Consider the following 13,963-nt stretch of genomic DNA (forward strand, 5'->3'; position numbering starts at 1 on the left):
GAGCTCCCCCCCTGTCACTCACAGAGTAGGGCCGATAGGGGAGTTGGGGCACCACCTCCTGTCACACACAGAGCAGGGCGGATCAGGGGGTTGGGGCGCCGCACCCTGTCACACTCAGGGCAGGGCTGATGGGGAGGTTATGGCTCTACCCCGTCACACACAGAGCAGGGCCCATAGGGGGTGGTTGGGGCATCACCCTCTATCACCCACAGAGCAGGGCTGATCAGGGGGTTGGGGCACCGCCAGTATCACACTCAGGGCAGGGCCGATGGGGAGGTTATGGCTCTACCCCGTCACACACAGAGCAGGGCCCATGGGGGGGGGGGGTTGGGGCGCCGCACCCTGTCACACACAGAGCAGGGACGATCAGGAGGTTGGGGCACCGCAGCCTGTCACACACAGAGCCGCAGGGTGATCAGGGGGTTGGGGAGCTCCCCCCTATCAGGCACAGAGCAGGGCTGATCAGGGGGTTGGGGTGCCTTCCCCTGTCATGAACAGAGCAGGGCAGATAGGGAGGTTGTGGCCCCGCCCCCTGTCACACACAGAGCCACAGGGCGATCAGGGGGTTTGGGCGCTGCCCTTGTCATGCTGATCCCGGTGCCGGGAGGCATATTACCCTTTTACTATATAGGATAGAGGCCTGGTGCATGGGTGGGGGCCAGCTGGTTTGCCCTGAAGGGTGTCCTGGATCAGGGTGGGGGTCCCCACTGGGGTGCCTGGCCAGCCTGGATGAGGGGATGATGGCTGTTTGCAGCTGGTCACACACCCTTCAGGGTGGGGGTCCCCACTGGGGTGCCTGGCCAGTCTGGGTGAGGGGCTGAGGGCTGTTTTCAGGCTGGGGGGTGACTGAAGCTCCCAGCTGCTCCTTTTTTTCTTTTTTCTTTTTTTATTCTGAGCCAGCTTTAGCTCTCAGGCTTGGCTCCAGTTCTTAGGCCTCCACTGCTGAAAGCAGGTTTCTGGCCTTTGTTTACCTTCTGTATTTGAAACAATGTTGCGATCCTGCTGGCTGAAGCCTGGGACTAAAGCCGGTTTCTGGGGTTTTGTTTAGCTTCTATATTTGTAACATAGTTGCTTAGAGTTGCAGCTCAGAGGCTGGCAGCGGCAGGCGGGGAATGTTGGAGTCCTCCGTCACTGAAGCAAGCAAGCCTCATGTTAGTTTCAAGCTGCCTGGCTGCCAGCCACCATCTTGGCTGGCAGTTAATTTGCATATCGCCCTGATTAGCCAATGGGAAGGGTAGCGATCGTATGCTAATTACCGTGTTTCTCTTTTATTAGATAGGATGTTGTAGTAGACTTTTCAGAGTTAGCCACAACAATGCCTCCCATCCCACATGCCCTTATGCAATGTGACTTTGCCACTCTTCCTGTTAACAGGTAAAGCTCATTTCCCCTCCTCTTGAGTCTGAGCTGGCCCTCTAACTTTGGCCAACAGAATGTGGCAGAAGTGATACTGAATTTCAGAGCCCAGACTTTAAGAGGCCTTGCAGTTTCTGCTTTTGCCTTCTTAGAGACCTTGGGATCAAGCTGGAGCCCTGACTGGAAATCGAACCGTGACCACTGAGCCACACCTGATGGACCTAAATTTTTATGATCAAAAGCAAAATAAGTCCACTGGGGTTAGACAATCTGTTATTAAATTAAACATTAGAAAAGACAAGGAAGGACATAGAAAGGGAAGTCTGTTTTGGGAATCAGGAAACAGATGTTCCTTGGTTTACTGAGAAGTCCAGGGATGGTAACCAGAGTCACAGGAGTTTGAGAGAGATGAAAATGTCAGTAGAATCTAGGCCTTTTTAGGAGTGACAAAGGTTGAAATATCTGAGAAGCAGATGCTGAGACAAGAGATCAAAAGTTTTATTGGGGGGAAAAGTTTTATTGGGGAGTAACAGTTATTAAAAATTGGTAGGGGGAGCTCTAGCTGGTTTGGCTCAGTGGATAGAGTGTCGGCCTGCAGACTGAAGGGTCCCAAGTTCAATTCCAGTCAAGGGCACATGCCTGGGTTTCGGGCTTAAGCCCCAGTAGGGGCGTGCAGGACACAGCCAATCAATGATTCTCTCTCATTATTGATGTTTCTATCTCTCTTTCCCTCTCCCTTCCTCTCTGAAATCAATAAATATATATTTAAGAAAAAATTGGGGGAGGGGGGCACCCTGGCTGGTGTGACTCAGTGGTTGAGCATCGACCTATGAACCAGGTCATGGTTTGATTCCCAGTCAGGGCACATGCCTGGGTTGTGGGCTCAATCCCTGGTGTGGGGTGTGCAGGAGGCATCTACCAATGATTCTCTCTCATCATTGATGTTTCTATCTCTCCCTCTCCCTTCCCCCCTGAAATCAATAAAAATATATTTTTAAAAATGAAAAACAAAAACAGGGCCGGGGGTCAGGCTAGATGGGGTCAATGAGGGAGAAAGGAAACATATGTAATACTTTCAACAACAGAGATTTTAAAAACATGGGGGACAGGAAGGGAGTTTGGGGAGGGAGAACTGTCAGACTATAATGCAGACCTGACAAAGTCTCTGCCAGCCTGATGGGAAGTTCCTGAGAAAAATTGCTCATTAGAGTCCCAACTTCCAAGGGAATGACTAGGCCCCTGTACCACCCACCACCTCGCTCAGTCATTGGCCTGGGGCTGGTGAAGAGCAGGACAGCTGGAGTAGCCATTTCATTCTTGAAGGAACACCTCTAAAACAGCACATCTCTGTATCTGCCAAAGGGGACTTAGTGTATCTTGTGTAGGTTCTTAAGTAGTAACTGTCTTGGTCCTTAGTTTGTTGTATGGATTTTAAAGTGGTTATTATGAAAGCTGAATTCAAGAGAATTATACACTTCCTCACCCTTCTCACCTTTGCATTTAGTTAGTTATTTCCCTCTGGGAATCTACAGGCCATTGTTTGTGTCTATCAAAGTATGTATTACCACCATGTAAAAATGTTTACATTTTTCTCTTCCTACACTGCACTCTTAGGGCCAGAATTGTGTCATATTTATTTACTTTTGTATCTACTCAACACTTGGCCTCTGAAAGAAAATAAATCCTCATAAATTAACTGAATGAATAAGCAAAGAAGCTGTCTCTCACTCGTAATAGTAATTCTCTTTATCCATCCAGTTTGAACTGGATCCACTGACTATTTCATGTATAGTGTTTGGCAAGCGCATTTATTTACACACTCATTCCAGCAGGTTAGAATTAATTCACCTTCCAAAAAGATGGCCAAATGAAGTGATTAAGAGTGAGAAATGCAACCTGGCCAGTGTGGCTTAGTTGACTGGCCATCTTCTGATGCATCTTCGCATGGTTGCTGGTTGCTGGTTCAATTTCCAGTCAAGGGCACATGCCTGGGTTGCGAACTGGATCCCTGGTCAGGGCATGTGCGGGAGGTAACCAATGGATGTTTCTCTTTCCTCTCTCTCTCTCTCTCTCTCTCTCTCTCTCTCTCTCTCTCTCCCCCCTCCCATTCTTTTTCTCTAAAAATATCAATGAAAACCATATATGAAATGGTGGGGCTTGGAGGCTGCAATAAGGGAGACTAAAGGCTCCAGAAGAGAAAGAAATTTAAGGTGAAAAGAAAAAGAAATAAAAGCTGTCAGGTAAGAGAGGTCAATGAAAGAAGAAAAAGCAGCACAGGTAGGAAAAAGAATAAAGAGGAGACAGAAAGAGGGCAATGGGGAGTCAGGCTCAGTACTGACCTGCCCAAGGAAGTATCATCAGCAGTAGCCTCATTGACAGCTGTTATCATAATGAGAACTGGCATCTAAAGAGAGGGCAAGTCTAGTTTAATTAGTTAGGTGGCATCATCTATGTCCAATAGGGGTAGGGGAGGTAAAGAAAATAGAAGGATTGGTGACCCATCTCCTTCCACAAGCTGAAAGGAAAAACAGATTTATAAAGCTTTGCCAGGAATTAAAGAGACAGGAGCTGTTTCTTCCCTTGAGTTCACAAGATTCCTAAGTGTTCCTATTTATTAGTACCTTTTAAAGGAATCTGTACTGTTCTTGTGGGGGCAACTAGAATCAAACATCATTCTTTACCTTTTATCAAGCCAAAATAGATTTACACACTCCCTCCCTCTGTCTTCCAGCTTTACACCAGGAGTCCTTAATGATGTAGCAGGAAGCCAGCGCCAAGTGACTTCGGGGAAATCATTTTACCAGTTCCATCTCTTTAGCACTAAGATTCAGTGATATTGTAGTCACAAAAAAACTTCTGGAGCATCTTCTTTTTAAAATTTTTTTGTTAATCCTCACACAGGGACATTTTTTTCCATTGAATTTTTAGAGTGGAAGGAAGGGGGAGAAACAGAAGCATCAATGTGAGACACATTGATTGGTTGCCTCCCCGACCTGTCCCCACCACCCCAGTGTGAGAATTGAGCCCATAATAGAAGCATGTGCCCCTGATGGAATTGAACCCATGACCCTTCAGACTGCAGGCCAATGGGGATTATTTTCTCTTTATGAAACCAAGGTTGCAGAATTAAATATGAACCTTACCATGTTGTAAAAAAAAAAATATGTATATATATACACACATACATATACACACACACACACACACATATACTAGAGGCCCAATGCATAAAATTCGTGCATGGGTAGGATCCCTAGGCCTGGCCGGTGATCAGGGCCGATTGGGGACTTCTGGCTGCCAGCCGGGGCCTTCCTTCATTCTGTGCCACCCCCTGGTGATCAGCGCACATCATAGGGAGTATTTGAATTCCTGGTTAAGCTCCCAAGGGGACACTTTGTATATTAGCCTATAGATATGCTCTTCATTTCATGCTTCCACCCCCAATGTACTTCCTCTGCTAAAAATCCTTCTTTAGTCTGGCTGGCATGGCTCAGTGGTTGAGCGTCGACCTGACCTATGAACCAGGTCCTGGTTCCATTCCCGGTCAGGGCACATGCCTGGGTTGTCAGCTCAATCTCCAGTGTGGGGCATGTGATTCCCAGTGTGGAGTGTGCAGAAGGCAGTGGATCAATGATTCTCTCTCATCATTGATATTTCTATTTTCTCTCCCTCTCCCTTCCCCTCTGAAATAAAAAAAAAAAAGAATCCTCCTTTATCTTGTTGGTAGAAATTATTAGGGTTGAATTATTTTTTCTTTTTCTTTCTGTTTATAATATCTGACCTCAAGGATCGTAAAGATTAATTCATCTTGGTTCTGCAAATTAATTGATATCAGCCAGGCTGGCCTGGAGTTCAGGAAAGACTGATAAACAGCTTCCAACCTTTAAAGAAAACAAACACCTCCACAAAATGAAACATAAAAGCCTGGTGGTAGAAGGTTTCAGGCAAAGAGAAAACCTCGACAGTGACTGCACACAATCGGCAACTCCCCTGCAGAAACTTCTGGGAACACAGAGTTCACTTCCACAGGGAAATTACATTCACTGGAGATTGCTTTAAGACAAGGCTGCATAAATTAAATATTTTAGCACCATATGCTCAGCTTTTGGCAGGGAAGGGAATCTCAATGTTAGGAAATGCCATATCACACCCCAGCTGGCTATTTAGTCATGAAATAAGGAGAAACACACAAATATTTGGTTAAAACACCTTTAATGAAAAGGGAAAGACACTAACATCTCCCTTGTCTGCTCTTCACATTTTTCTATGTTAGGAAGCTCTGGAGCCTACATCTTCAGAGGAGAAACCATCATTCAAGTCAGTCACTAGCAGAACCAACACTTTCTCCTCCTCAGAACTGTTCCAAATGATCCTATGTTAAGAGTAAATACTACATCTCATTATAAGACAGAGAGGCAGGGAGGACACCATCTGGAGCTCATTTCCCAAAGTCTGGGACTCTAAGAACCAGATAGTAGCAAAGACATAAGCCCTAGTCCATGGGCAGGCAAAATGGGGAGGAAATGGGCCTTGAGAGAGAAAGGTGATGAAAATACAAGGGGCAGGGTGTAAAGGGGCCAGGGTGCTAAAACTAGAAGCACACTAGTGCTAGGAACTCTCCCATGATCAGTGGTGCACTGCTGCACACTAAGTCACTATTAGTCCAAAAGAACATTCATGAGATCCATCCAATCAAGAATTCGAGGTCCACTCCCTTATATCATGTCCCTTTCTTAATCACACAGGTTCCCACTATAAAGCCCTGTAGTGAGCAACACTCCTCAACTCCCCATTACTTCTTCAACTATCCTCATCAACAGTGCTTATTAAAGATATGAACTAACTTCACATTTCCTAAAATATTCCAGGGGAGACATCTTGGCAAGAAATTCACTTGTTTCCTAACTTGGAGAGGCAATGATGAAGGAATACGAGAAGCTGGAGATGTCTTGGCATATCGACCTTTGCCTTAATGAGATTATCAAGGAGCTTACTGGCAAGAGTATGCCCTTTATTTCTCCCTACCCTCTAGGGCTGAGCCACAGATACAGATATTGCTGCACCTTCATTGCTAGCACCTTTTGGAGCAGGGGGAAGGAATGCACAGTTTGCTACTTCTCTTCTATGATAAGCTGTTCAGGCACTGCCTTGGATGCAGGAGGCTGAAATAAGAAGAGGAGGGCTCTTTTCTCTTTAGCCTCTCTGAATCCTGTTGCTGGAGGCATGTCCCCAGCCACAGCTCTTGGACCAAATAGCACTGGTGGTGCCGAAGTGGTAGTGGAAGTGGATTTGGAACTCCCAGGCCTGGGTGGGCAGGTCACTGGACAGGAAAGCCATGTTCTAGTTCCAGAAAGACAGGAGGCCCACCCTCACCAGCTGGGCAGGAATGTCTTAGGAGAAGAAGCCCTGCAGGTTGACGTGGTCACCAGAGAGGAGTGGCACTGAGCCCTTCAGGGACAGCTGCTGGTCCCTTTGGGCTGGGCTGCAATTCCAAATGTGGGTGCTCAGGTGCACCTGCCGAAGGGAAAGGGAGTGGAAGAGAGGGGAGGGGAGAAGGGTCACCCCAGGGAAGCTGGGGAGGCTTTCCCTTGGGAATGTGAAAGCTGTAGAGAATCTATTTCCCTCAGGTACAATGAATGGAGAAGAAAAATTCCTCAGGGGGGTCATCCTTCTGTGAGCATGATTTCCAAGCTCGGGGACTAGAGAAAAACCACTTGGGACATACTATGTAAGAAATTAGAGAAAAAGACAAATGAAGCCTCTTAAATCTTAGAGGTCCTTCTACAGAGCTCTCAGTTTCTGCAAACTAGGTCAAAGGGTAGCAGGTCCAAAAAAAAAAAAAAAGGCTCATGGGATTGTAGGGTCATCTTTTCTGGGAAAGGGGGAGAGCCCTGGGGAAGTGATGGAGGGAGAACAGCCTGGGACCAAGGAAAGAGCAGCAATATTCTGAGGGCCATGAGGGGCAAAGGGCTGTACCTGGTGGTGAGCCAGCAGCATATGCTTCTTGAGGGTAGCCCGCTCGAGAAAGCCCTGCCTGCAGAAAATACAAGTGAGGAGTGGCCCCTCCTTGGGGTGGGTCTTCTGGTGCTCCTCCAGGGCTGCCTGGGTGGGAAAGGTCTGGCCACACGCCTCACAGGCCTTTCTGCTACTGCTCTCTCCTGGCTCCTTTCTCATCACTTCCTGCATGCTCAGCTCCTCCACCAAGGTGGTGCTACTGCCTTCCCCTTCGAGAGCGAGTGCTGCCTTTGGGCTTGAGCTCCTCTCTGGTTTGCCCCCCTCTTCGGTGACTTCTGCAACCTCACTGACACCCTGCTCCCTCGGCTGTGTTTGATCCAGGCTGTCTGATGGTGGTGGCGGTGGCAGCGAAGGAGGCTGAATTGCTTTCTCACTGCTGTCCATCTCCTTCCCAGCTGTGGCTGCTGCCACCACCATCCCCACTTCCTCCTCTGCTCCAGATGCCTCTTCAGAATCACCTCGCACTGATATTGCTTTCTCACCTCCACTCTCTGAGCCTCTTCCTGCCAGAGAATCTTCATCAGTCACATCTTCCTCCTCTTCCTCGTCCTCTTCCTCCTCTTCAGACAACTCCTCTTCTGGGGATGGCTGCTGAGATGGTTGCTGGGGGAAGCTCCCTGCCCCAGAGACTGTAGATGGCTCAGAGCCATTCTCTTGGGCAGCTCCCCCACCTTCAGGGAGCGGGTTGCTACCATTGGGGATCTGGCCCCCCAGGTGCATCCGAACATGCTGCTGCAGAGAAACTGCATTGGTGAACTTCTTCTGGCAGATGGGGCAGGAATTCTGGGCCCGAGCAGCTGGGCTGGCCTTGTGGCCCACGAAATGTGCACGCAGATTGCCCCGGGTGGAAAAAGCTCTGCCACACACTTTGCATTTGAAGGGCCGCTCACCTCCATGTTGACCATAATGCAGGCGCAGTGCTCGAGGACAGCTCAGCACCCGGAGGCAGATGACGCACTGGTTAGGTCCGGATGAAGCTGAAGATGAAGCTGCAGGGGCAGAGGTGGTGGCGGCTCCTGAGGCGGTAGAGGCCACTGCTACGGCTCCCTGTCGGTCAATCTTTTCTACCAGTTGCTGCAGCTTCGATGTCTCAGAGGGTGAGGCCCCCAAGGGCTCGAGCACATAGGGGAAGGGGAAGCTCCCCGTGGACTTAAAGTGGTTGGTAAGCAGTGCCCAGCTGGGAAGTGAAGTCACCAACTTACTTAGCTGCATGCGAGTTGCTGTGCCACTTTCTGTCACCCCTGCAATGGCGGAGGCCTCAGTCCCTGGAGGAGTATTCTCATCAGCTTTACTCTTTGGCTCTACCGCTTTCATGAGCACAAACTTATTGAAAGCAGGGAGTGCAGGAGCCGCAGCTGTGCCTGCTCCGGTGGAGAGCAGCGTCAGGCTCTCCGTGGCACTGAGTGCTGTGGTAGAGGCCACCAGAGGCTTGCGTTCCACACCTCCACCTGGCATGGCTGCCTCCTCCTCAGCCTTCTCTGGTGGCACAGACATACCGTAGGGCAGGCCGCTGCTGGTGATGACGTAGTCTAGGTGCTCTGGCACTGGGTGAGGGTTCATCTGCACGTGCGGGTACTTCTCACGATGCCGGTGAAAATGCACTTTGAGGTTGCCCCGGGTGGTAAAGCGGTTGCCACAGACATTACACTTATAGGGCCTCTCACCTGTGTGTGAGCGCAGGTGGATCTGCAGGGCGCTGTCACTGCCAAATACTTTGGCACAAAAGCGGCATTTGTGCCGTCCACCAGGCTTCTCCAAGGGACCCATCACTTCCCCATAGCCCAGCTCACCACTTCCGTTCTTTGGCTTCAGGAGTCCTGGGGAGGCGGTGGCCTCCAGGCCTCGGGCTGCCCCAAGACACTGTGCTGCCAGTAATCCCGTGGTGCCTGGGAATGCCAGATGAGGCGAGGCAATCAGCTGATCTGTGCTGCCTGGCAGGGCTGGGGAGGGGGCAGGTGGGGGTTTGTGGCTTCGCCCAACCCCTCCAGCAGAAAAAGGGTGCTGTGACCCCAGCGGATGGTAAAGGTGGAAGAAAGCCTGTTTGGGCGTTTCTGCCCCTGAGGAGGAGGAGGTGGAGGAGGAAGATGCCAGTGTCTTGCTAGTTTGGACAGGCTTGATGGGGCTGAAGAGTGGAAGCAGGGGCTTGGTGGAGGTGGCAGTCCCTGTCCCAGGTAACTCTGAGGGACTGCCAGGGGCGCCCACCGTCTGGCCTAGGGAGCCGAGCAGGAGTACCTGCCTGCAGATCTGCTCGGTCATCTGCATCTGGTGGATCTGGCGCTGCTGCAACACTCGCAGCTCCTCCAGGATCAGAGGGATGTTCAAGTGGCCACTGCCCACGCCTGGGGGCTGCGGTGGGGGCGGTGGAGGCGGAGGAGGTGGCGCAGGGGTGGACTCTGGAGGTAATGGGGTTGCTCCCAGCTTGGGACTGGCCAGGATCAGGCCTCCTCCTCCCCCCGCTGCTGTACCTGTGCCAGCGACTAGGAAATGCCCTGCAGACTCCTCTCCTCTCCGCTCTGCCCCCCAGGTGGGATCTGTGGGCACAGAGGACCCAGGATCCGGGGGGTTGCTGTGCTCCACTTCCATGACCTGGGGACTATTGTGGCCCTCAGGCCGGGGTTCAGAAGAGTTGTTGGGGTTCTCCTGGCCTCCGATGATCACCATTACAGGGGGTTCAGTAGAACATGCATTCTGGTGAGCGAGGAATTCAGTCGGGTTAGTGAATTGTGCGCAGCACTTGGCACAGACTTGGGGGTGGTCCTCTTCGCCAGCATCACCTGGGAAGAAGAGGAGAAAGCGTGGGTGGTGCGGTCGGAATGGCTATCCGGAGGTTCTAATTAACTACGAGCCCAGTAACTGCTGGTTGGGGGAGGGGAGATGAGCTCACCATCAGGCCAGGCAGAAGGCTAGAGCTCAGTCCTGACCCTCCTGGACGCGAGAACCCCAGCAGGGGGTGGGGTGGGGGAACACGCAAGCTAGTGCCCTGCCGGGTCCCCCCCACCCACCACCACCAACCCCGGGCCGCCAGCGGGCCCATGGAATAGGTGTGGGACACGGACGAGCGTCTATGCAGATAAACGTGCATTTGATCCGGTCCACCGAAAGGCCTCCCCTCCCCCCCGCGTGTCCCCTCCGCCCGCAGCCGTGCCCAGTCCAGACCCTACCGCACCTCCGGGCTCCGCCGGCTCCCCGCAGGGCCCCCTGAGAAGGGAGCTTCTCCCGGCTTCGTGCGCCATGGTTGTGGGGGAGGTGGAGGGCTGGGTGGAGTGGGAGACAATGGGGATGGGGATTGGGGGAGGTGGCGGTGGCCACTGGGGCTGCGGCAGCCTCTGCACCCAGCGGCCCAGACTGCAGAGATGGAGATCGGAGGCGGCGGCGGGGGCAGGGAGGAGGGGGAGGGGAGCGGGGCGGTGCGGAGGTGGGAGGAGCAGAAGCCAGAAAGCTGGGAGAGGGGAGATGGGGGTGGGGCTGCTGGCGAGGAGAGTTAGTGAGGGGGAACTGCTGGGGAGGGCGGCGGGAGCTGGAAGAGGAGCGAGCTGGGGCGGAGGTGGGTGTGCGGGGGCGGGAACCTGGAGCTTAGGAGGGTTTCCGGAGGCTCAGTGACAGGTGCTGTGGGTCACGGTGGGGGTTCACCTTTCCTTGCCCTCTGCCAGCTCACCCCATCTCCAGATGCCTTTGCCCAGGCCTGTCCCCTCCCCCCAGCAAGCTCAAGGGGGCACAGTGGGAAACACAACCCTGTTCAACAGAGCAAAGCGATAGGCTTCTCCTGTTTTTCTTTGCATAAAAGATCCGCTGAGCCTGGAAATCGTAGACTCCAGAGAGGGTGGTCTGATCGCCTCAGAGGAGCCCCAGAAGCCAGAGCGCAGGGGGAACCCAAAACATTCATCCATCAACACACACCCCAAAACACCCCAAGGTTGATCCTGTCTTCCTCACCTCAATTACCACCCTCCCTTCCCCTCCCTCCACAAAAGAAGTTTCTCAGGGTGGGAGGCTGCAAGGTAGAATTTCCAAGAAAGGTATTTCAGGACTCCTCTTTTCCAACCACCCTGCCCCGCCTCCTCCGGAATAATAGCTGAGTGCAAGTTACTCCACAGATCAGCTGCTCCACACGTAAATTACAAAGTTCATGCTTATTTAAGGAGCCATCTCCTAAATGAGCCATCTTCTCAGCTCTTCCTTCATTGTCCTCTTGCAACACACTGTCACTATTAAGGACGGGAGGGCTTGGGGAGATGCTGGCCCACCTAGCTCTAACTTTGGGGGAGGGGAGCTCGTCCTGAAACAATGGGAAAAATGCAGCTGGGGCTGCCTGGCAGCCTCTGGATTTAAAGCCCCTTTCAGCTTCAACCTGGTTTGAATGCCTAGAAATTACTTAACGTTTGCTCGGGGCAACAGGCCTCCTAGCCTCCTATTCTGAGAGAGGTATGCAGGGATAAGATGCCTCCCAGATCGGGTACTCTTCGTTCCCTTCCTACTTTGAAATGGATTTCCCACTTCCTAAAAGAATTTATCTCACTAACAGGAGGTGACCACAAGTTCTTAGTTTTGTGGTTTGCCTGAGCAACAGTAAACCCATGTTGTGCTAGTCCCCGTTCTATTCTTGCCTGACTGGTAAGTTGAGGCACGGTGGTCAGTCATACCACACTATGCCACTATTTCCCTTTTTGTAAAGTGGGAATATTGTAGCTGTGCTATCTTCCTCAGAGAAGTATTGTGGGGACAAAAACTCGAGAAGTTCTGAGTATGTACATATGGAACTTTAAATTTTCGAGGGAGTGCCAAATATTATGGATTAGAGGAGAATTTACATTGTCAGTGGCAAAACAAACTGAAATACACGTGTACTAAAATTTGTCATTTTTCTTATTAATCTTACTAATTTCTGAAATAAGATGTTGGCTAATACCATTGGCATATGTCAAGGGTAGGGAATCTTTTTTGGAAGGAGCTGAAACAACCTAATAGTAGTAACATCATTTAACCTTTGAACAGAAATTTTGCTGTCTTTTAGTTTTTAATATATTTTTATTGACTTCAGAGAGGAGAGATAGAAACGTCAATGATGAGAGCATCATTGATTGGCTGCCGCCTGCACTCCCCCCACTGGGGATTGAGCCCACAACCTGGGCATGTGCCACAACAGGGAATGGAACCATGACCTCCTGATTCATCAGTAGGCAATCAACCCAATCACTGGGCCACACCGACGGGGTGAAATTTTGCGATCTTTTTTCACTGAAAACATTTTACTGAGTTATGTCTTGAAACTTCAGATAATTCATAAGAATCATAACATAGTAAACGATGGCTCTGTAACAGATGAGCTAAGTGTTCCCAGGGCTGACCCTTACAATGAGGAAATGGGAGGGTCTGCTGCAATTTGGCAAGTCACAGGTTAGTGCAATGTTATTTTTACACATCAGGACATTTAAGCTTGGAGGGATTAAGTGACTTTTCCAAGTCCACACAGTAAATCAGTGAAGGAAGCATTCAGAATTTTGACTCCTGTCCAGTGCTTTCTGAAGCACATCAACATTGTGTGGCTTCCCTAATGCTAAAGAAAGGGCCCTGTGTGGCACCTACCTGCCATTTGCTCTCTAGCCTCAGGAAGGGCAGGGAATCAGATGGAAGCTTTCTACTGAGCATTTGTTAATTAGCATTGAACATTTGATATCAAGTTGCTGTTTTGTCAAGTCTTCCTACCAGAAAAGAAATCCTTTTCTTTTCATCTTCTCCTGGGAAACACTGTCCCCTTTCTTGGGTTTAATGAAACTTGCTTTCTGATGCGTAATTTGACCTGCACTCTTCTTTAAGGTAAATTTAGTCCCTGGTGAAAGGTGACAGATCAACAGCCACCTGTAAGAGGAACCCTCTACTTCTCAGCACTTTGCACTCACTGCCTGTCTTGAAAAGGGGGGCATGATTTTTAGGCAGACACAAATGAAGTCATAAACACTGGCTGGAATAAACTAAGCTGGTAATGGTGTAGTAGATAGCAGATAAGGTGAGGTAAGCTACTCTGGGTCACATGCAAAATCTGGGATGGATGAAGGCCTAAGACCTGGACATGGGTGTTTAAATTTATAAAAAGCTTAAATGATGAGGAAAAGGGAAAACCAGGTGGGCCATCCAACGGCTGCTTTAGGCTAGGGAGAGAATGGCAGGGGAGAACAAAGAGGAAAACAGCTGGGTAATGTGCAGCAAGGTGGTTTGTTGAACATGGTTCTCAAACTTTGCTGCCTATTAGAATTACTGGGAGAGCTCTTAAAAATCCCGACGGTCAGGCCACACCTCAGACCAAGCAATTCAGAATCCTTGAGGGTGGAATCCAGGCATCAATATGTTTGCAAAGTTCCTCAGGTGATTTTACTGTCCACACAAGGATGAGAACCACAGTACCTATCAGAGTGCTGCCCTTCCCATCAACCCTTCTACTTTGCTCCTTACAAATCTTATCTGTGCCCAATCTGGCCAAAATGTGGACATAGGCAAAATGAGCTGCTCACTGCTAAATCTTCCTGACAGGCACCCTCTCTATTCTGCCCACAGCCAGACGTTAGTTATCATGCATTCTACTTCCGTGAAGAAAACT

The 13,963-nt window shown here is 50.3% G+C and overlaps 1 protein-coding gene across 1 annotated transcript; it reads right to left on the minus strand.

Annotated features, from left to right (window-relative positions):
- Positions 1–5,551: 5,551 nt before the first annotated feature.
- On the minus strand, positions 5,552–10,888 carry SALL2 (spalt like transcription factor 2). Its single transcript, XM_059706827.1, is given in 4 exon segments — positions 5,552–6,653; positions 6,655–6,696; positions 7,333–10,145; positions 10,538–10,888. Coding segments are annotated over 4 exon segments (3,108 nt in total). The 5' UTR covers positions 10,605–10,888; the 3' UTR covers positions 5,552–6,467.
- Between the last annotated feature and the right edge of the window lie 3,075 nt (positions 10,889–13,963).

Source organism: Myotis daubentonii, chromosome 1 (genome assembly GCF_963259705.1).
Source record: "Myotis daubentonii chromosome 1, mMyoDau2.1, whole genome shotgun sequence".
Taxonomy (NCBI): Eukaryota; Metazoa; Chordata; class Mammalia; order Chiroptera; family Vespertilionidae; genus Myotis; species Myotis daubentonii.